General features: G+C 41.5%; 1 protein-coding gene across 1 annotated transcript; it reads right to left on the bottom strand.

The window, feature by feature from the left end:
• Window positions 1-6,047: 6,047 nt before the first annotated feature.
• Window positions 6,048-18,721, bottom strand: LOC127218736 (hepatitis A virus cellular receptor 1 homolog). Its single transcript, XM_051179727.1, has 5 exons — window positions 18,673-18,721; window positions 16,126-16,464; window positions 12,735-12,842; window positions 10,977-11,013; window positions 6,048-6,231 (listed from the first exon to the last, which is right to left on the bottom strand). The coding sequence occupies exons 1-5, from the start codon at window positions 18,719-18,721 to the stop codon at window positions 6,048-6,050; spliced, it is 717 nt and encodes a 238-aa protein (XP_051035684.1).
• Window positions 18,722-20,338: the final 1,617 nt, after the last annotated feature.

The raw sequence follows: 20,338 nt of genomic DNA, 5'->3' as shown, positions 1-20,338 counted from the left end.
GTACCTGCAGTGCATAAGAGCTGGCCCCAGGGGCAGGGCTACTGGGGCTTGGATAGGCTTGCTACTTTCTTCTTCCCCCCTCCCTTCCTCCCTCCGTCCCTCTTTCCCTCCCTCCCTCCCTTATTTTCCTCTTCCCTCTTTGTCTCTCTGTGTGTCTCTCTTTTTTGTGTTATTTTTATTTTTACATATCGATCCCAGTTACCTCTCCCTCTCTTTCCCCCTCCCTCCCTCCCTCTCTCCCCCCTCACATGCATCCAGACCACCCTCCCCTTCTACCCCCCCTATTCCACATGTAGGGTGATGCCATCCAGGAGGGGTCATCTAAATCTGTCAAGTCATTTGAAGTAGGGACTAGGATTTCTCTCCTGTCTCTAGGTTAAGGGAATATCCCTCCATGGGGAATGTGCCTGCTAGGTCCTTCTGTGAACCAGGAATACATCCTGGTTCCACTGTCTGAGGTCCCTTAGACTGCTCAGGCCTTCTAGCTGAAACCCATGTTCAGGGGGTCTGAGTCAGTCCCATGCTGGATTCCCAGCTATCAGTCTGGGGGCCCATTAGCTCCTCCTTGTTCAGGTCAGCTGGCTCTATGTGTTTCTGTAACCTGGTCTTGTCCTCCCTCTCTGCATCTGGATCTAGTTCGGCTCAGTGTTTAGTTGTGGGTGTTTGCTTCTATTTCCAACAGGTACTAGATGAGGGCTCCATGTTGGTGGATAAGTTAGTTGTTGATCTCATTATCAGGGAAAGGCATTTATGGTAGCCTTTCCACTGTTGCTCAAATTGTTAGTTGGAGTCAGTCTTGTAGGTCTCTGGACATTTCTTTAGGTTCAGTTTTCTCTTCAATTCTATAATGGCTCCCTCTTTCATGTTCTTTCTCTCTCTCTCCCCCATCTCTCTTTTCTGTCTTCTATTCTTCCCCTGACTCAATCTTCCTAGTCCCACATGCTTCCCTCTCCTCCCCTTCTTTTTCTCCTAGTTCCCTCTCCACTCACTGCCCCCCCCACTCCCCATGTGATCTGGGGAACTTGTCCCTTCTCCCTTCTGTGAGGGACCTTATATGAATCTCTTAGAATCCACCTTGTATCCTAGTTCCTGTGGCGGTATAAATTATAGGCTGGTGATCCTTTGCTCTATGTCTAAAATCCATATATGAGCGAGTACATACCATGTACCTCTTTTTGTAACTGGGTTACCTCGTTCAGGATGGTTTCTTCAAGTGCCATCCACTTGCCTGCAAATTTCAAGATTCCATTGTTTTATTCTGCAGAGTAGTATTCCATTGTGTAAATGTGCCACATCCTCTTTATCCATTCATCATTTGAGGGTAGAAGACTGCAGATAGACCCATGTCTATTGCCACACACAAAACTGAAGTCCAAATGGATCAAAGACCTGAACATAAATCCAGCCACACTGAACCTCTTAGAAGAGAAAGTGGGAGGTACACTTGAACAAATTGGTACAGGAGACTGCTTCCTGAACATAACTCCAGTAGCACAGACATTGCAATCAACAATTAATAAATGGGACCTCTTCAAACTTAGAAGCTTCTGTAAGGCAAAGGACACAGTTGACAAGACCAAATGGCAGCCCACAGACTGGGAAAAGATTTTCACCAATCCTACATGCAACAAAGGGCTGATCTCCAAAATATACAAAGAACTCAAGAAACTAGTCACCAAAACACCAAATAACCCTATTTAAAAATGGGGTACAGAACTGAAGAGAGAATTCTCAATAGAGGAAATCAAAAAGGCTGAAAGACACTTAAGAAAGTGCTCAACGTTCTTAGCTATCAGGGAAATGCAAATCAAAACAACTTACTCCTGCTAGAATGGCTAAAATTAGAAACACCAGTGTCTGTCTTTCTTTTGAGATAGGGTCTTACTATGTTAAACTCTCTAGCTAGTCCAAGCTAACTTCTTCTCTATATAGACCAGGCTAGCTTCAAATTTACAAGGATCAGCCTCCTCCTGCCTTCCCACTATTCCCCTATTTTCCCATGCTAAAGTTGACCTCTAGGTCCTAGCTAAAGGCTCTTGACCTATGTTTACTGAGCTGTGGTGGAAGGAAGGAAGGCTCCAGTGCAGAGGGTGAGGGGTTTCAAAGCCTGTCTGCTCCAGGCCTTGGTGAAGTTCTCTGCAGTTGTCGTCATTTCATCTAACAATGACAACAGCCACCTTCCTCTGAGAGTAAATTTGTGGTACACTGTGCATCAATCTCACCATCCTGGAAGTACAGCTAAAGACTGTGAAGTCTTACATTCCACGATGTTCCATCTGCTTCTTTCCAGGCAAGAAGTCACAAGAGCACTCTGGGCAGGGCAGTCTGCTTGAAGTTAGGACCCAGCCTCGGCTTCCTCTCGGTCTTTATTGGGGGCCACTATCTTGTTCTAGCTGTAGTCTAGGTTCTGACACCCACACAGATCTTATTGGGGGTTCTCTGTTCCTGTTTTGTCTCTGCTAGGCCTTGAGAGAGGTGACACATTCTCTTTTTTCAGGACAGACCACAAAGGTTACCTCCCTGTGTGCGCTCCCCATTTGTGTTTGTAGTGAGAAAGGTGGCTCTCAAGCATTCAAGTCCAGTGCACAAGGCCTTTTTCTCTGAGAACTGAGAATAGATCAGTATTACAATAGTGTGTGAGGCTTTTGGTTGATAGGAGTATTTAGATCTTAAACGTGGTGATGGTCTCCATGAACAATCAAACTGAGTTTATTTTTTTCTGAGATGGGGTCTCCTGCAGCCCACCCCTGGCCTGGAACCCATTGTGTAGCTGAGGATGACCTTGAACTTCTGATCCTCCTGTTTCTACCACCAGAGAGAGTGTTGTGATTATAGGTGTATGTAGTCCTGGGGGCTTCCTGCATGCCACAAACGCCACTTTACGCACTGAGCTATACTTTCAGACCCTAATTTACTTGTTCAAACAAAGACAAATAGCTATGTGTGCTGAATACTATGAGGAGAAACCCCAGTTCTAGAATCCCAGGCATGCATGGGTCAGTGTTAAAGGGAGGTGCCTGAGAAGTAACACAGGAACCCACACAGAGAGAGGTCGTGCTGTTGACTTTCCTACTAAGCATGGGTATATTTATAAATTAAAGAGTATTTTTACTTTTTCAATTAGTGTATATGTGCAATGTTACAGTGATCAGAACTGGTCAGAAGAGCTAGATTTAGGGCTCAGTTTACTCTCGCTGCAGCAATGAACCATTTTCTCAGTCTGCCTCTGGCCTGTTGACAGTGTAAGTGAAAGGCACTAATGTACCCTGAGAACATACTGTGAGCAGGCACTGGACTAGCCATTATGAACTCATTTACTTACTGAAATCCCACATGGTGTATCTTGTGAGATGGGAATTAACTTATTTTTCTCTCCCGTTACCAAGAAAAGAAAGAAAGAAAGAAAAAAGAAAGAAAGAAAAAAGAAAAAGAAAAAGAAAAAAGGTCTTCACAGAGTTTAACAGCAGGACTCTATCCAGATGAGATTAACCTCCATGGTCAATGTGCTCTGAGGTCTGCTTCTTCTGTCCTGTTTGTCTTCTGGGACAGCTTCCAAGCTTGACTCTAGGAAGAATTTAGCTGACATCTGAGCAAGCTGATCGTTTGCATCTAACTAGAAACGAGAAAGAGCCCTTATTTCATCTAATCAATCCCTTAGCCCCGGATATAAGCAACAGTGCCATTCCGGCATAAATCAGAAAACGAGGAAGACAATAATCCATTACACTAAGTTTACCTAATATCTAACTGAAATAGAATCATTTCTTATTAATCTTTTTAAGTAATAGCTAGTAAGATAGTTCTATGAATAAAGGCACTTGCCTGAGACCTGAGTTCAATCCAGAACTCACATGATGGAAGGAAAGAGCTCTCTTCTCCATGTTGTCTTTTTTTTTAATCCCATATGCCTTCAGTGGCAAGCGCAGGCACATGCACGCACGCACACACACACACACACACACACACACACACACACACACACAGGGGGTTGAGGGAAAGAGAGAGAGGGAGGGAGAGACTGAAATCTGATACTCGCAAAAATTTTATGCAATACACATACTAAGTGACTACTTTTTTTAAAAATAAAATTATGATAGCAGTAGGTATTTGTCACTATTTATTTGGCTAAATCTGTGAATAATCAAAATTCTTATAGAGGCAGGAGGATACTTTCTGAGACAGCAAACCTAGAGGTCTCAGTGGCCACCCCTTGGATAGAAAGGGAAGCAGAGACTAACAGAAATGAAAGAAATGAAAGGACTTGGATAATTTGTGATTTATGCAGCGTCCTAACCCGGGATGCCAACATGTCTGCCCATCACCTCATTCAATCGCCTACAGTGTGTCTCTGCCCCACTGCTGAGACAGAGTTTCTCTATGTAGCCCTGGCTACCTGGAACTCACTAAGTAGACCAGGATGGTCTTGAACTTACAGAGATCCACCTGACTCTGCCCATCAAGTGTTGAGACTAACAGCAGGTACCACTAAGCTTGGCTAACCTGATATAATATTTCTAGTGCAGAGGAATAATCAATCCTTTGCTTTTGTGTCTTTTCTCCCCACAGGCTGTGGTTACAGATACACACAGTCATATTCTGCTTTTCACATGGGTCCTCATAGTCAACCTTGGGTCATCACTCTTGGGGAAATCCTTTTATCCACTCAGCCATCTCCCCAGTTCCCTTGACAACTGTTGACATATTTCTCCACATGCTGAGAATACTCCCCAAAGCAAGATGAAAATGTCTATTCAAATGAACCAGTGAACCTGGAAAAAAACAGCAAGTCATTGTGTATGAGTGTTTTGCCTGCATGTATGCCTGTGAACCATAGGCTTGCAGTTTCCATAGACACCCAAAGAAAGTGTCTGATCCCCTAGGGATAGAGCTCAGACCATTGTGAGTCACCTTGTAGGTGCTGGGGTTCAAACTAGATCCTCTAGAAGAGCAGCTAGTGTGAGCCTCTAGTCTAGCCCCCAAACACTGCATTTTATTGATGAATTTACATACAGTCAAATGTTGAAACTATTTTCTGCCAAGGCAGAGTGCAGGTAATGGAATCAATTGTGTCTTGGGAGATCAATATTGAAACACCATTAAATATGATCAATCAAGGCTTGTCCCAGACAAGACAGTGCACAACTTATATCCCAGCATTCAGGAAGCAGAGGTAGGTGGTTCTCTGAGAATTCTAGGGTAGCCTAACATACAGATGGAAATTCCAGGACAGCAAAGGTTACTTGGCAAGATCTTGTCTCAACAAAACAAGGTAAAGCTAAAAACCCATATACATGGGAATTTTTCACAATAACTAAATTCCTTTCCTTCTATCCTATTTATCCCTTGAATTAACAATTTTTTCCTGTGGTATGAGAAAATTATGGAGCATGAAGTATTTCAAATGAAAACATTCTTTAAAGAAAGATGTCATATAAGAGATTTATGAATGTAGAATAGTTAAGTCATTTACTGAACACAAACTCCTGATCTCTTATTATGAAATCTACTGAGAAAATTCACACTCTGTAGGTTTTCCATCTTCAAAGAACTATTATTCCATTTAATAGTTATTTGTATTTATGTACGAGTGTGTATGCATAAGGCCAAAAGGGAGGTGACCCATCCCCTGAAGCTAGGGTCACAGGCATATATAAAACTCCTACTGTGGGTGCTGGAAACCCCACTCAGGTCATCTGCAAGAACAGCATACACTCTTAGCCATGAGCCATCCCCACAATTCCTCAGAAACTCTCATGAGTAACATTTCATTGAAATGACCACTGTACCCCAAGGTCAGTATGGAAATGGTAACATCAAATATATACAAAGAGCCAGGTGGTGATGGCCCATACCTTTAATCCCAGCACTTGGGAAGCAGAGGCAGGAGAATCTCTATGAGTTCAAGACCAACCTGGCCTACAAGAGCTAGTTCCAGGATAGGCTTCAAAGCTACACAGGGAAACCCTGCTTGAAATAACAACAACAACAACAACAACAAAAACTAGATGGAAAGAAATAGAAACACAAAACAAGTTATCCTACTATTGCTACTCAGTGTTAGGATCAGAGCCCAGGGTGGTCTTATTCATGCATATGCTCTGTTTCCCATTGCATTTGGTTTCACAGAACACAGTAGTACCATGTTCTTGACTGCAGACATCTGTTACACATTCATAGGAAGACTTAAGAGCAGTACAGGCATCACAACCGCAGAACGTGGCAGCCACCAGACTGGAATCACAAAGGAGACAGGAAGCTAAAGCCCTGATTTGATGTATAAGTGCCTCGAATATAAGAAAAAAGAAAACACCTTGGTTTAAACACGATCATTTCTAGAGCAGATGAGGAAACCCCATTCAGCAAACCTACAATGCAACTTTCCTTATCTGACCTTTCCCAAGACGACTCCAGTCAGACACATACTTATTCCCTAGAACTCTGTAGAGGATGTGGACCGAGATCCAGCATCCTCTCTTCTATGGGTTGAGTGTCAAGGCTTATTAAAACTGAAATAGAAATTATTACCCTCTTGCAAATCTGTTCTTCTCAACAACCAAACTGGCAACGAAGATACCAACACAACAGTCTTTGTTAACTCTTAGCAAAACCAAGTATTTCATTGCTTGTGACAAACTGATCCACTATGAAAAATGCTTTGTCCTTCTGAAATAAATTTAAATATAAATATGGTCTGGAGATAATTATACATTTATAACTTCGAATGAACCAGTGAACATCCTAAACTCTGTCACACCTGGAAAAGGACTTCTCTCAGGCAGAGCCTGTGTCCTGCTCCCTCCTTCCCCCTTCATTTCTGCATTGTCTCCTTCTAGCACCTAATTCAGAGCCCAGAGGTTGAGTATAGGGACACTGAGCATCAAGTCAGACTGCAGTGGAAATAGTGCTAATGACCTCATTCTCTTAGTCTATTATTTTCTTTTCCTGATGCCTGCCTCATCCATACTCACCATGGAAACCTCTCCTGACATGAAATACCCATCATAATCCTAAGATTAGACACATACGGCACATCATATTTCAAGCTCCATGAGAAAGTCTACACACCTCTCATGGTGGGTGATATTAGATTCACTTCTGCTCATCTATAAAGGAAATTAAAACCTGCAGCTTCCATGATTAGAGTCCCTTGGGGATGGTAAGGGTAAGTGACATTTTGAGTTATGATAAACAAGACATCATCATGAAGTGCTTCTAAATTAAATCTCATCCTCCCCACTTTTGTTTTTATTTTATTTCTACCTTAAATCATAGTCCTCTCTGCTGGATGGTTTTAGTCACCAAGATAGAAGTCGATTTCCTGCATTACCAATGATTTTTCTTTCATGGACAAAATAATTATGGGGCTTACAGGAAACCCCAAATGTTAAAGTGTTCATGTTTGAGAAAAGACTCTACAGTGCATGGACAGACTGGACATCATTTTAACTGTGAGTGTGAGGACAGACAGCTAGCGGATCATCCTTTCCACTATTGCTGGATAGCAGGGACACCCGATGAAACAACGCAGAAAATAGTCCTGGAGCTTAAAGGGTTGACCAGTTTGGTGATATCTTGTAGCTGTCTTCTACTGCAACTTAATGGAAGACAGGAAGATTGTCTTCAATAATGTAGATGTTCTCTTGGGCTCGTGGTTGCACATGGAATGCTACCAAGTTCCTGCAGAGAGAGAGAGAGAGAGAGAGAGAGAGAGAGAGAGAGAGGGAGGGAGGGAGAGAGGGAGAGAGAGAGATGTTGAGAATGAGGTTACCTTTTACCTTTCAGGTCTGAGCAGAACTTTCATTTATGATATACACTCAGGATTCAAGGAGCTCCTTCCACAAAAACTAACAGTGAAAACTGCCACACAAGATCCTAGTATTAAGTCAGAAAAGTATGTTTAATAGGCATCAGAGCAGCTAAGAATTGTTTTAAAAATATCAGTTCATATTGGCATCCACAAGGATATGCGTGTGATAGAACATATAGCAGGAGATCCAAAGAGACAGATACCTAACATCAAACGGAGTTACCTAATCAAGATGTGTACTCGGGAACTAGGCTAAGGATGGGATGACTGCTGTGTTTACGGCTTTGTGTTATGACCCTTTAGAATGGGTTGGGGGGGGGGTCTGGTGACATGTGTGAGATCCCTGGGGCCCATATAAAGGTAGAAAGAAAGAGCCAGCTCCACAAAGTTGTCGTCTGACCTCCACAGGTGCCAAAGAACCTACACACACACACACACACACATACACACACACACACACACACACACACACACACACACACCAATAGTAAATACATTCTTATTTAAAAGAAGGCAAGGGTTTTGAAATTTGCATAGTTTCTACATTCCCTAACATTTAGCATGGAGTATGAAAATATGTAAAAATTCAGTACCTTTTCACAAAAGCAGGTAGTCTATAACACAGTTTCAGAGACTTCATGTATGACATACATATGACACAAGCATAAAAATATCCAGTGTTTGAGGTCAAGGAACTAATTTTGAGAGAGTGCTGTTGGTATCTATGCACTGGCCATACCATCAGCTGTGGGAGAGCCTTCACTTGGAGAGCTCATTCTGTGCCCATATTAGTCAGGGCAGTCACGGTGGACTGATATTTGAGCTTCTAGAATTCATGGAGGAACAAATCAGAACAGAAAACAGACTATCTTTAACTCATCTCAACACAGTGGAAATTGTCATTTGAACACAGTGGCCTTCTCTCTTGCTAAAATGTAGAATCAAAATGAACATCTCCAGTCAGCCACACAAAGAACATACCTCACCTGAGAATTACAAAGAACATGGACAATGCTTGCCTGGAATTTGTCAAGTCTTGAACTGGGTTTACTTGCCTGTTTAGTTTTTTTGTTTTGTTTTTACTGTTCTTGCTAGAAATCTAGGCTGGTCTCAAACAGCTCATTTTTCTTTTTATATGTTACATTGTCTTTGGTGTTTTTATTTTTAACTAAATAATAATAATAATAATAATAATAATAATAATAATAATAATAATGAAACAAACCCAAAAATTGGGGCTGGAAATGTGACTTAGGCATAAGTATGCTCATTGCACAACAAAAGTAACAGAGTTCAGGCCCAGAACCCATGTAACAAGCCAAGCATCCTCACATGTCTATAACCCCAGAGTGGAGATAAGAATATCACTGGAGCTCTCTGGCTGGCAGCCTTCCTGGAAACATATAATATCTAGTCAGGGAGGGGCCCTGCCTCCATGGCCAAGGGCCTTCTCTGCCTCTGCTGCACACATGTGTATGCAACAGACTCAAACATCCTCTGTTTCCCTTGTTCTTTGTCTCTCTTGCTTTCTGTCCTTCACACACTAACACATATGCACATTCAATAAAAAATTAAAATAAAACTTTTGGAAAAAATACAAAATCAGAAATAGAAAGCAATGATTAGATGGATGAGGTGTTTTTCATCTATCAGAAGTATCGCTCTTCCATTATCAGAAGTTAATGGACATAATTCTAAATAGTGAGGCTTAAGAGTGAGGTCCTAAGAGTGAGGCCTCTACATAGTATGTTCTACATAGTATATAGAGCTCACACAGTATGACCCAGGACACCCTCCTTTCTAAATCTGTTTTCCAAATGTGGGATGCTTAGAATAACACTACTTGGTATGCAATGTATTCATACTGTGAAGGATAGAACAGAAGAAATAACAGCTAAATACACTGGCTGTGGATAGGCTCATGTGATTCACTCAGACCCAGAGAAGTCTTTGTAGAAACAGATCACAGAAGAGAACTAGGTGCAATGGATAGTAACCAGATGGGTGTGAATTCTGATTGAAAAAAAAAATACCTCTGTATAGAGCCAGTCTTGAACAAAATGAAACAGACTAGATGGCTGCATATCAATGACGTGTAGTAAATTAAAAAGCTGGAGAGGAGAGATGGCTCAGCTCTTAAAGACTAGGCTCACAACAAAAAATATAAAGGGCCCACAAAGCAGACAGATATTAATTAGTATAGATGAGTGATGAGGACTTGGTATGAACAGTAGAGGCACTGCCTTGTCCGGGTTCCTTTGTACTCCTTACTGCTACAAGAATTACCATCCTCAAAATCTGCTTCCCTGGGTCTCACTCGCACAAGCCACAACACAGGTGACTCTTATCATCCCCACACTACTTGCCTGGAAGCTCTCCTAAAATGACCAGATAGCTTACATGCTTTCTGATTTTTCCATCTATTTTTAGAGAAAATATTGATTTCTTTACTTATTCATGTGTGTGTTTTGCAGGGATGTTATGTGTGTGAATAACATGTATGCCCACCAGTTTTTTAAAGTTTTTTTTAAATATGTATATGTGCACATGTGCATATAAATGCAGGAGCTGGAAATTCAGGCAACTGTGAGCCCTATGACATAGGTCTTAGGAGCCAAGAGTGGGTCCTTTGCAAGAGCATAACCACTGAGGGAGGTCTCTGCCCCATTCACAAGCTTATAATGCAATAGACACACAATGAAGGAAACCTTAAATAAACCGAAAAGGGAAATTAAAGCAACTCATTCAATTCAGCTCCAAAGAGTAACATCTACCATCCATTCAGTGATTATTAAAAGTTATCAATGCTGAGAGGCTCCTTCAGTACCAGTTCAGACACAAAGGTAGGGAAAATAGAATGCTGATACATCCTGGTGAGGTATGGTAACAAGAGAGGGGCTCAGGAAACTAATTTTAGAATCCAAGGTGGGCAATGGAAGCCAGGCAAGAGAAAACTAAGGAAGAAGCAAAGGAGAAAGAGGAGGAAGAAGAGGAGAAGATGGGAGCAGAGAGGGAGGAGAGGAAGAGGGGGAAGAGTTGGAGCAGAGAGAAGAGAAGGATAAATGTGAAGAGGAAAGGGAAAAGAAGGCAGAGAAAGAAAGGAGAAAGAGCAACAAAACTCTACAAGACTGTCAGTCCAAGAGCAATTGACACAGACATGCCAGCTTACCTTAGAGATCCTGGCTTCTTTTTCGTGAGGATGCACTCTGAATTTGGGTGAGAGGAGGCAGGGGGAGTTGAAAAGAAAATTGAACATATCCTCAAAGTCACTCATGGTGCTTTTTTCTTCTAACCAAGGATATTGCTTCTGCTTATAGTTGAACCATTCCCTGGTAACCATGGGAGGTTCCTTCCTGTGCCCCACAGGAAGTTTCTTCTCTTCATGGTTTGGTGCACTCACCCACACAGCATCCCTAACATGCTAGAATGGCATTGGTAAATTTTCTTCACCAAAAGAAATAAAGAAGTCTAGGTTTTTAATTTGGCTGATGGAGAACAAGCTAAACATAGGCTCTCCAAGGTGACCCAAGGCACAAGGTCCTATTGATGATCTCTTCTACCAAGGACTCTAAAGTGACCCTAGGGTGGCTTAGTGTAGTTAGGAGGTCCTCCACCCATGCCTAATACCTGTTAAAGATCTTTATACTTCCAGTAACCACCTTCCCTCAGGGAGAACAAACAACTTTGGGCGAAGAAAGGGAACATATCTGTAGTATTTTATGCAATTTATATTCCCCTCTCTTATAGTCCATGGGCTATGATTCTTCTGCCTTAGCAGTTCAAGTCTTGGAACTATAGGTGCATACCACCAGGGTGAGCTTAAATAATCATTTTGTATAAATAAGATCCTAATAATTAGAGGGAAAAAATCCTAAAGCTTGACAGGCATATTCTGATTCCATGTTTTTTACTCAGTCATGTGAAACAGGTCAATAATGAGCTCATGTTCCATGTCTTGAAACAAAGAAAACATGCATGCAAAGAACAATAGCTAGACTGGGGAAGCTGTATTTAGTAATATATATGTGTATACATATATATGTATGCATGTAATAATTTATATAAAAAGAGATTATGAATTTGAAAGAACATAGAGTGATATATGGCAACGCTTGGGGGAGAAAAGGGGAGGGGGAAATTATGTTATTATATTATAATCTCAAAAAATAAAAGAGGTAATATAAAAAAAATGGGCTGGAGCTAGAGACATAGCTTCAGTGGTCAAGAGAACTTGCTGCGTTTGCAGAGAACACCCATTGGGTTCCTAGCACCCACATGACAAAAAAAAATAAACAAGGTCCCAGAACATATCACAGATGTTAGAAATAATTTCAGTGCTTAATAGGTCCTAACACATACCCTGGGACCCAGAAGGGATTACAATATTTTTGGGGTGTTGGGGAAACACAGAGAAGTCATGTGAAATGCGAACCCTATGGCATGTGGAGTTCCTTGAAGCCGGTCACAGTGGCTGAGAATCCTTTCTCTAGTACCTAGGTCTGGGAAATAGAAATGAAACATACTGTCTTCTACTGAAGGGCTAAGTAAGACAGAGCAAGTGCCATCTTGAAAGAAATGTGGGAACGCACCATTAGACAACAATAGCTTGGAGGAAACATTTTCCTAGAGTCAGAAACCACACTCAGATGCCATTCTCTCTAGTCACTGCTTTACATGGCCAGTCTCAGAGAACATGAGGCCAAGCTCTGAGCGCTCAGAGGAGGCACAGAACCCTATGACTTACAGTTAAAGGTCCATTGGTACCCCTTGCTGGGTATGCTTGCTCTGTGGATTAAAGTGGCTTTGCACCCTTCTGTAGAAGTAAAACTTTGCTTGGCAAAAATTCTTCGAGTTCTGTGATCACTTATTATTTAAATGGTAATTTATCATTTATCCTACCATTGGGATCCATCTTAAAATTACTTACTTGTAATGGTCATTATGCTCACAACAAGTAGAAGCAGCAACACAACTGAGAATCCAATATATATGCCTTTAATCATGATCTTTGGTGGGTTCGGTGTTGGATCACTTCCTAGGGAAAGAACAGTAAAAGGAAGACACAATGAATGAGTCAAACAGAAAACAGATCCTAGACCTTAACCTAGTCTTTACCTTTATTGGCCTGCAGCTAATCTAGAATATGCAGTAAGACCAAATAATCAGAGCTAATCATGGAACTCTGAGGCCATAAAGTATATTCAAGAACCATGGAAATGTGTTCTTTTTTGCTCAGGGTGATTACATGGATGTATGCCTTTGTCAAAATTCTAGGGAATACATCATTTTTGTGCTTATATCTATATTAACAGTCAGTAGGGTATACCTCTACTAGGAAGAACAATGGTTCTTCTCTAAGTTGGCATGCTCTGATATCACCCCAATGTGCATAGCTACTTGGTCTGGTATTTCATCACAGACCCTACTTGTCTTATAAAAGGCAATTGTAGATTCTACATTTTTTTGAGACATTGTCTCAATTCTCACTATGTAAACACAGCCAATCTAAAACTCTCCATGTAGAACAGGTTGCCCTTGAACTCACAGAGATGGACCAGACTCTACTCCCTAATGGCTGGCTGTCTTTAAAAGCATGGGCCTCATGACTGGCAAGATCTACATCTTTATAAGCCATTCAGAAGAAGCTTCTCTTGGATGCAGCCTGATTAACACCTGTGATTAGACAGAAACGAGGAGTCTCCCCTAGTGCCCAGATGCAGGTAATCAGGGACCAGCACATTCTGGAATAAGCAGGAGACAGGGCAGCCCCTTTAATAGCTTAGCACTAGTCTACTAACCCTAAACAGAGCCCGTGGATGTTTTAACTGCAAGGAAAGGCAAGACAAAAGACCAGGTCTCTTTTCCTGTCTATGAGCCTTGTCTCTGGAGTCACAACCTCAGCTCCTCTGTTTAGTCAGGGAGACCATGTACAAGTTAGTTAAGTTCTGTGAGCCCTGACTCTACATCCTCAAACAATGTGTTCAGGGGGTTCTTGGGGAAAAGATTTTCATGTATTCTTGACAAACACTGTGGGGATATAAAGTAATATGTGCTGCTTTTGATACAGGGTCTCAAGTACCCTAGGCTGGTCTGGCACTCACTAGTTGACAATGACCTTGAACTTCTGATCCTCCCAACTCCATCTTCTGGGTATTTTGCAGGTGTGGTGTTTTTGTCAACTGACAAGTTTCCGCATAAGCAGCTTCCTTCAATCCTAACTCAGCTAACTACAAAACAAAACCTTGGGAATTGAGAACAATTAGTTTGACTTTGTTTTCCCTTAAGGAATAAAATGTAATTTGGAATCTAGATAGCTTTTGTCTTGAAGGAAAAGAATTGTGTGTACCTATAATATGCAGGGAAGTGGTGAATGCAGCAGTCAGGTCAGCCTCCGTGTGTGTGTGTGTGTGTGTGTGTGTGTGTGTGTGTGTGTGTGTGTATGTATGTGTAAATGTGTTCTATGGCCCATATGTAGAGGTCAGAGGACAGCTTGAGAGAGCTGTTCCTCTCCTACCATATGGGTCCCAGGAATTGAACTCAGGTCACTGGGTTTGACAAGTGCTCTTACCACCTGAGCCATCTCAATGGCTGTCAATGGCTGTTCTTTGTAAAGACCAAATGGTAAATGTTTTCAGCTTGGGAACTTAAAAAACATGTGTTCAGTAACAAGTACATACCTCAACCAGTTTGAAAGTCACAGCTAACAATATAGAGTCCTGTGTCTGTGTTTTGGTTAATCTATTCACACCAGTGAGTGGGTCTTTCACACACCAGATCTGGCCCTGCCTATGGTTTGCTGAGCCAGTCTAATGAGTGGGCAGAGGATTGAGCACAATACAAATCCTCCCTGAAGAGTAGAAATGTCTGAAGGAGAGAAAAGCAAGCTTGGGGACAATCTAGTCAGAAGATCACTATGACAACAAAACCAGGAAAGATCAGCAGCTCAGGAGCTTTGCTTATCTTGCTCTGGGGCTTTATTCTCCTAGGTAGATGGGAAAGTCCAAAGGAGCTGATGAGGGTCCTAGGACCCCTGGAGAGGAAGCTCAGTGTGTTTAAACCATGAGAAAATGTAGACTTGGTTGTGAAGGATAAGGCATAGTGTCACTTGTGGACCCATTGACCAGCCAGCCAGAGGACTTATAAACAGTGACCTGTGAAAGAACCTCTAAACTTTATTAAAGCCTACTATTAGTAATTTTATGCAACTAGATATGGTGACAGGCCTTTAATCCCATCCCTCAGAAAGTAGGGCAGTTGGATATGTGTGTTAGAAGCCAATCTGATCTATATATGGATATCCAGACCAGGCATACTATACACTGTATAATGGCCCTGTATAAACAATAAATAAATAAATAAAAAATAAATAGCAAATTATAGGGCTGGGCAATTACAAAATAATCGCATGAATTTAAAAAGAATACAGATAGGTTACCATCGGCTTCTATTATCAGTGCAAGCCTTTAGTGAAGGTAATTAGGAACTAGCATCAGGAGAAGGTACACTCTTATGACTCAACCTTTAATTAAAAGCTGAAGGAAAATCAAGATGTCTGCATCACAAAGGAAACTAATGATTTAAGAGATGGGGCTTTCATGGGCTTCTGGCTAGTAACCACTGAACAGTATTTGAAGAGAAACACTTTCCCACTTGGCCATTTTTGTATGTAAAAGGATAATTTTATGACACGATGTGAGAACTATTTTAAGAGCCCAAGGCAGGGCAGACATGGAGTAGAACTCTCCACCTATACATGTGGCCTTGCTCAGTAAGGGCAGCTGACCCTGTTGAAGCCAGGTCATCAGCACAGCAGAACCCTGCATTGCCTGCATTTCAGGTTAGAGCTGGTGTGCTTCTACAGTGTAGAGGACAGGTGATATAATGTCACAAGACACTAACTAAGAGGCAGTGATACCCTTTCATTCCAGTCACTTGAGTTTAAATCAAGTTCCCACTGTTTCAGGATGAAGAGTGGATGCAGTTTCATGGAACAATAAGACTGTCTCAAGTACAGTTAGGATCTGTCCTAGGCTCTTGGTCTTGAATTAAGGTCCATATTAGGGCTTCGTCCAAGCATATAAAAGGTATTCTGTGGCTCAAAAGGAATATTAAAACTTTCTTGTGTTATCAGGACTAAAGAGCTACAGACATCAAGATACATGAGATTACATTTAAAAACAAGAAAAAAAATTAAGTGTTCAATAGCAAAAATACTTATAAGAGCCTTCATTTCTTTGTTCTAGGAAAAAACAAATTAGTAGTAAACAGAGGACTCAGCCCACTTGCAAGAAATAAGCAAAGCAACAAGGCCAGCTTACCTGGTTGAACTTTCAGTGAGATGGTCAGTCTGTGTACACCTTCCCATCCCTTCATTTCCACTCGGCAGCAGTAGAGACCACTGTCACTCTCCCTGACTTTCTGTATTGTCAAAGACACATTTCCTTGAAGAATCTTCCCTGGTAGGTGGTAACGATTGTTCCTCTTATAGTAGACATAGTATCCATTGGTCAGAATAACAACATCTTTACATTTACCAAAAAAACAAGCCCCTTGGCCCCAACATGTGGGTGAGATTCCATGAGATACAGGATAAGTACATGGCAGTGTCACAGGGCGACCCACCACTCCATGCACTTCTGCGAAAGATTCTATAGCATCTGTAGTAAAGAAGGGGAAACAGAGAATAAGTTATCAATGGTTTCCGACAGTTTTATTATTATGTCTGCATTTGTTTTCGATTTTCCTTTTTGTGTCAGTTGAGGATTGAACATGGGCCATGATGCATTGGAGACATGCACTCTAGCATTCTCTCCTTCCTTCCCTCCCTCCCTCTCTCTCTCTCTCTCTGTCTCTCTCTCTCTCTCTCTCTGTCTCTCTCTCTCTCTCTGTCTCACACACACACAAACTTTTGGTTGTTGTGGCTAGTTTGCCTTTCTTTCATTTTGCTGTTTGAGTCAGAGCTCACTGTGTAGCTCTGGCAGGCTTAGAACCCACTTATAAACTATCTAGCCTGAAACTGTTAGAGCTTCTTTTGCATCTACCTCATGAGGGTTGGGGTTAAAGTCCCCACCATACCTGACCTGTTGGTTTGTTTTAATCCAGGATCTTTCTCTGTAGTCTGAGTTTGCTTGACTTACTATCCTCCTTTGCTTGATGCCTGAGAGATGAAATTACAAACATGCACCACCGAGGCTAGCTCTAATTTAATTTTTAAGTTATTTATTTTATTTTTGTAGATTATGATTACTTCATTTTCCCTTTTTCCTCTCCTCCCCTGAAACCTTCACATGTGGTCCTCTTTGCTCTCTTTAAGATTCATGGCCTATTTTTTCATTAATTGTTTCACATGCACATATGTAAAGCAATATATGTATTATATGTGTGTGTGTACGTGTATTCTGAAATACATGAATACAACCTGCTCCATCTTGATGTTACTGTATATCTGTATATGTGTTCAGAGCTGACCATTTGGTATTAGAATTCCAGCTGGTGAGCTCTTTCCTGGGCAAGACTAGAGCTGCTCTTAGCTAACTGGGACAGGGGAATGCAAACTGCATGTCAAGTTTAAGTTTTTAAATGTACACTCACTGCCCTGGAAGCTGGGTGTATTGATGGGTGTCTGTAAACCAAGAACATGGGCACGTAAGCAGGAAAGTCACAAGTTCAAAGCCAGTCTTGGATGATTATTGAATTCAAGATCAACCTGAATTCAGGAGATGCTGCCCTAGAGAACCCCTGTTCCTCCCCTTTCTGTTGTTTTAAGTGGAATCATCAACTCCTTACCCTCCTCTCCGCTACAAATAACAAGTCCAAGGTTTCATTTACAGCTTTATAAACTCAAAGGCAGAAATCTTCAACATCAATTTTCAGAAAGGATTTTGGAACCCTACAAGGAGGAGTGAGGTTTTAGGATCAGTCCTTAAGGAGAAAAATCCAAGCAGGGGATTCCTTGTTATAAGTGGATGGCATCCCAGAAACTGGGAACCAATTACACAGGAAGGTCACAAGACTGGAGATTATTCAGTCCAGAACTAAATCATGAAATTTCTGCAACTAAAACAAAAAGTTAAATATGTGATTTTTTGGATGGTGGAAGAAAAACTCTGTCAATGGTTTCCACAGTGGCCTTTGAAGGAACTCTGAGCGCTGAGGATGGAGCTCAATTATATAGTGCTTGGCTAGCCCATGCCTGGCCCTGGATGGATCCTAGCATAGGAATAAACCAAGCAGCCAACTAACCAATCAACCAGTGAGCCACCCACCCAAACAACCAGCCAACCAGCCAGCCAGCCAGCCAGCCAGCCAACCGAGAACACAAAACAATTAGCTGTGAGATTCATTAACTAGTCACCTGTATGTAAACCTAAGTTGTGAGTTTGGGATGACCTGAGAAAGCACAATCTTTGTTGTATAAAAAAGAGTATATTTCATACTGGGACACAGATTACTTGATTTTTTTTTTCCTAATACCCTTTCAGGATCACAAATAGTATTATATTGAAATTATAGAAATGTGTGATAGGAAATAACTTCATCCCATACTCCTATACATTATCACCCCTTACTAACTGATCACATGCATGCACACATATCATCCCTTACTAGTTGATCACATGTACTCACCCCTTCCAATCTATCACATGCATGCACATGTACTCACTCCTCACATGCTTTTGTGGTTCTATTTTTCGGCCATCAATTTTGAGACACATAGAAGTAAATAATTTCTTCAGAGCTCCAGTTTTACCCCGGTTTTCTTCTCTTACACAATTCATAATCAACAAATACCAAGGAATGTATTCTTTCTAGGTTGTATCCAACCTCCACAGCAACCCCCTCACCCAGGTCACCCATTTACCTACCTGGGAGAAGCAGTATGAGGCCTGAAATGAAGACTTGAAGATGCATCATGGTGTTGATCTGGAGGTAAAAAAGAAACAATTATAATTGGCTGTAGCACTCAGCACACAGTATCTGGCTGTGTCTTAATTCTCAGAAGGCAAATTATGATGTTGTGAATCAATGTGGGCCTGTTCTACTGGCCAAGAAAACCCATATTCAAAGGTTTAACCCAAGGCTTTGTAAGCTCCCAGTGGTGGAGGGAGGGCTGTGGGCTTTTGACAGGGAAAGCAGTCTGCCCAAACAGATTTTTCTTTCCTAGTCCATCCCCACATATAACCATCAACATCAATCTCACTCTTAGTGGCACAAATAAGGCAGCAAACAGAGAAAACTGAAGGCAGAAACTAGAGTGTTTGTTTCCTTCCTAAGCAAGGACCAGTCTTCTTATGGTGAAGATGAACTTGCCTTCCCGTGGACATGGGGCTGTTTCTGCTCAGTGGCCTCATGCTTGGATCTTAGGCCTCATCCAAGTACATCACTAGCAAGATGGACTGAGCAAGAAAGTGAAGCATCACTCATGCTGCCACACACAATGACTGAGAGCACATCTTCCTAGAGGATATCTAGAGACACGCAGAATAGCACTAGGTACAAATCCAAACCTTCCATTCACAGAGTCCCTCCATGCCTAGATTTCCTCCTAGGTAAAATAGAGGAATGTTTGCTCAGGTTTTTGGAGAATCTGCTATGAAGGAGATGCTGGGCTATTTACTCACAGACACCTAATATTCACACAATCTCCAAGGCAGCTGCTTTTATTCCTTTTTATGGAGGATGCTATGTGTGTTCAGATTCCAATTTCTAGATTTCAACTTTTGCTTTTTAATTGCTAAACCGTAAGAATAGAAGTAAGCCCACCTTGTTCTTCAGTAACTTTACTCTGTTAAAAGACCCCATGACTTCCTCTCAGAGAGGAAATGTACACTCTTTTTTGGTTTCTTGGGGCCAGTGACAGCTATCATGAGAATGCCTGTAATGGGCTCAGCATCCTCAGGCCTGGGAACCCACATGAATTATGCTAACAGCCTCTGTACTTGGAAGGGATCAGGCCCCTAATACTGCAAATAGCTGGCCAAACACTGGGACTTTTTTTTTTTATAAGAAAGTTTAAAAAATGTTAGTCAATAGACAAATTTTTGAAATCTAAAACCCACATGAGTACCAGCCTTAAGTTTTTTTTTGTTTTTTTTTTTTTTTTTTTTTTTTTTTTTTGTCAAATAAAACTACTTGGCAGCACATGGCACTGACCATTCTGTCTTTTTTGAGATCTTCTGAGGACAGGGCACATACAGACATTACTGCCTCACACACAGTGATACTTTTTTTTTTTTTTTTAACCAGGGTTCTGTGTAGCCCTGGCTGTCCTGAAACTCACCCTGAAGACCAGGCTGTAGAACCCAGAGATCTATCTGCCTCTGCCTCCTGAGTGCTGGGATTAAAGGTGTGTGTCACCTGCCTGCCAGTGATACCCCTCTTTGACACAAGCTCACTGTCACTGAGCCGTCCTACAGTTTCTCCTTTACATTCCATACAAATCCTTTCTTACAAATATTTCTTAATCTGAAAACCTCAAAAGCCAATGAACAAGACTGTAGCTGTGGTCTCACCTCCTTGTACTATTTAGAT

This window comes from Phodopus roborovskii, unplaced genomic scaffold, assembly GCF_943737965.1.
Source record: "Phodopus roborovskii unplaced genomic scaffold, PHOROB, whole genome shotgun sequence".
NCBI classification, from domain to species: Eukaryota; Metazoa; Chordata; class Mammalia; order Rodentia; family Cricetidae; genus Phodopus; species Phodopus roborovskii.
The sequence above is the reverse complement of the archived record's forward strand: the minus strand, read 5'-3'. Positions and strand labels throughout refer to the sequence as shown.

Excerpts from the sequence above, each read along its gene's own strand:
- LOC127218736 (XM_051179727.1), bottom strand. The coding sequence starts at position 18,721 with ATGATGCATCTTCAAGTCTTCATTTCAGGCCTCATACTGCTTCTCCCA. Across the intron at positions 11,014-12,734 it reads GAGCATAATGACCATTACAA|AGTGCATCCTCACGAAAAAG; the intron begins GTAAGTAATTTT and ends ACCCAAATTCAG. Across the intron at positions 6,232-10,976 it reads AAGAAGCCAGGATCTCTAAG|TCTGGTGGCTGCCACGTTCT; the intron begins GTAAGCTGGCAT and ends TTGTGATTCCAG.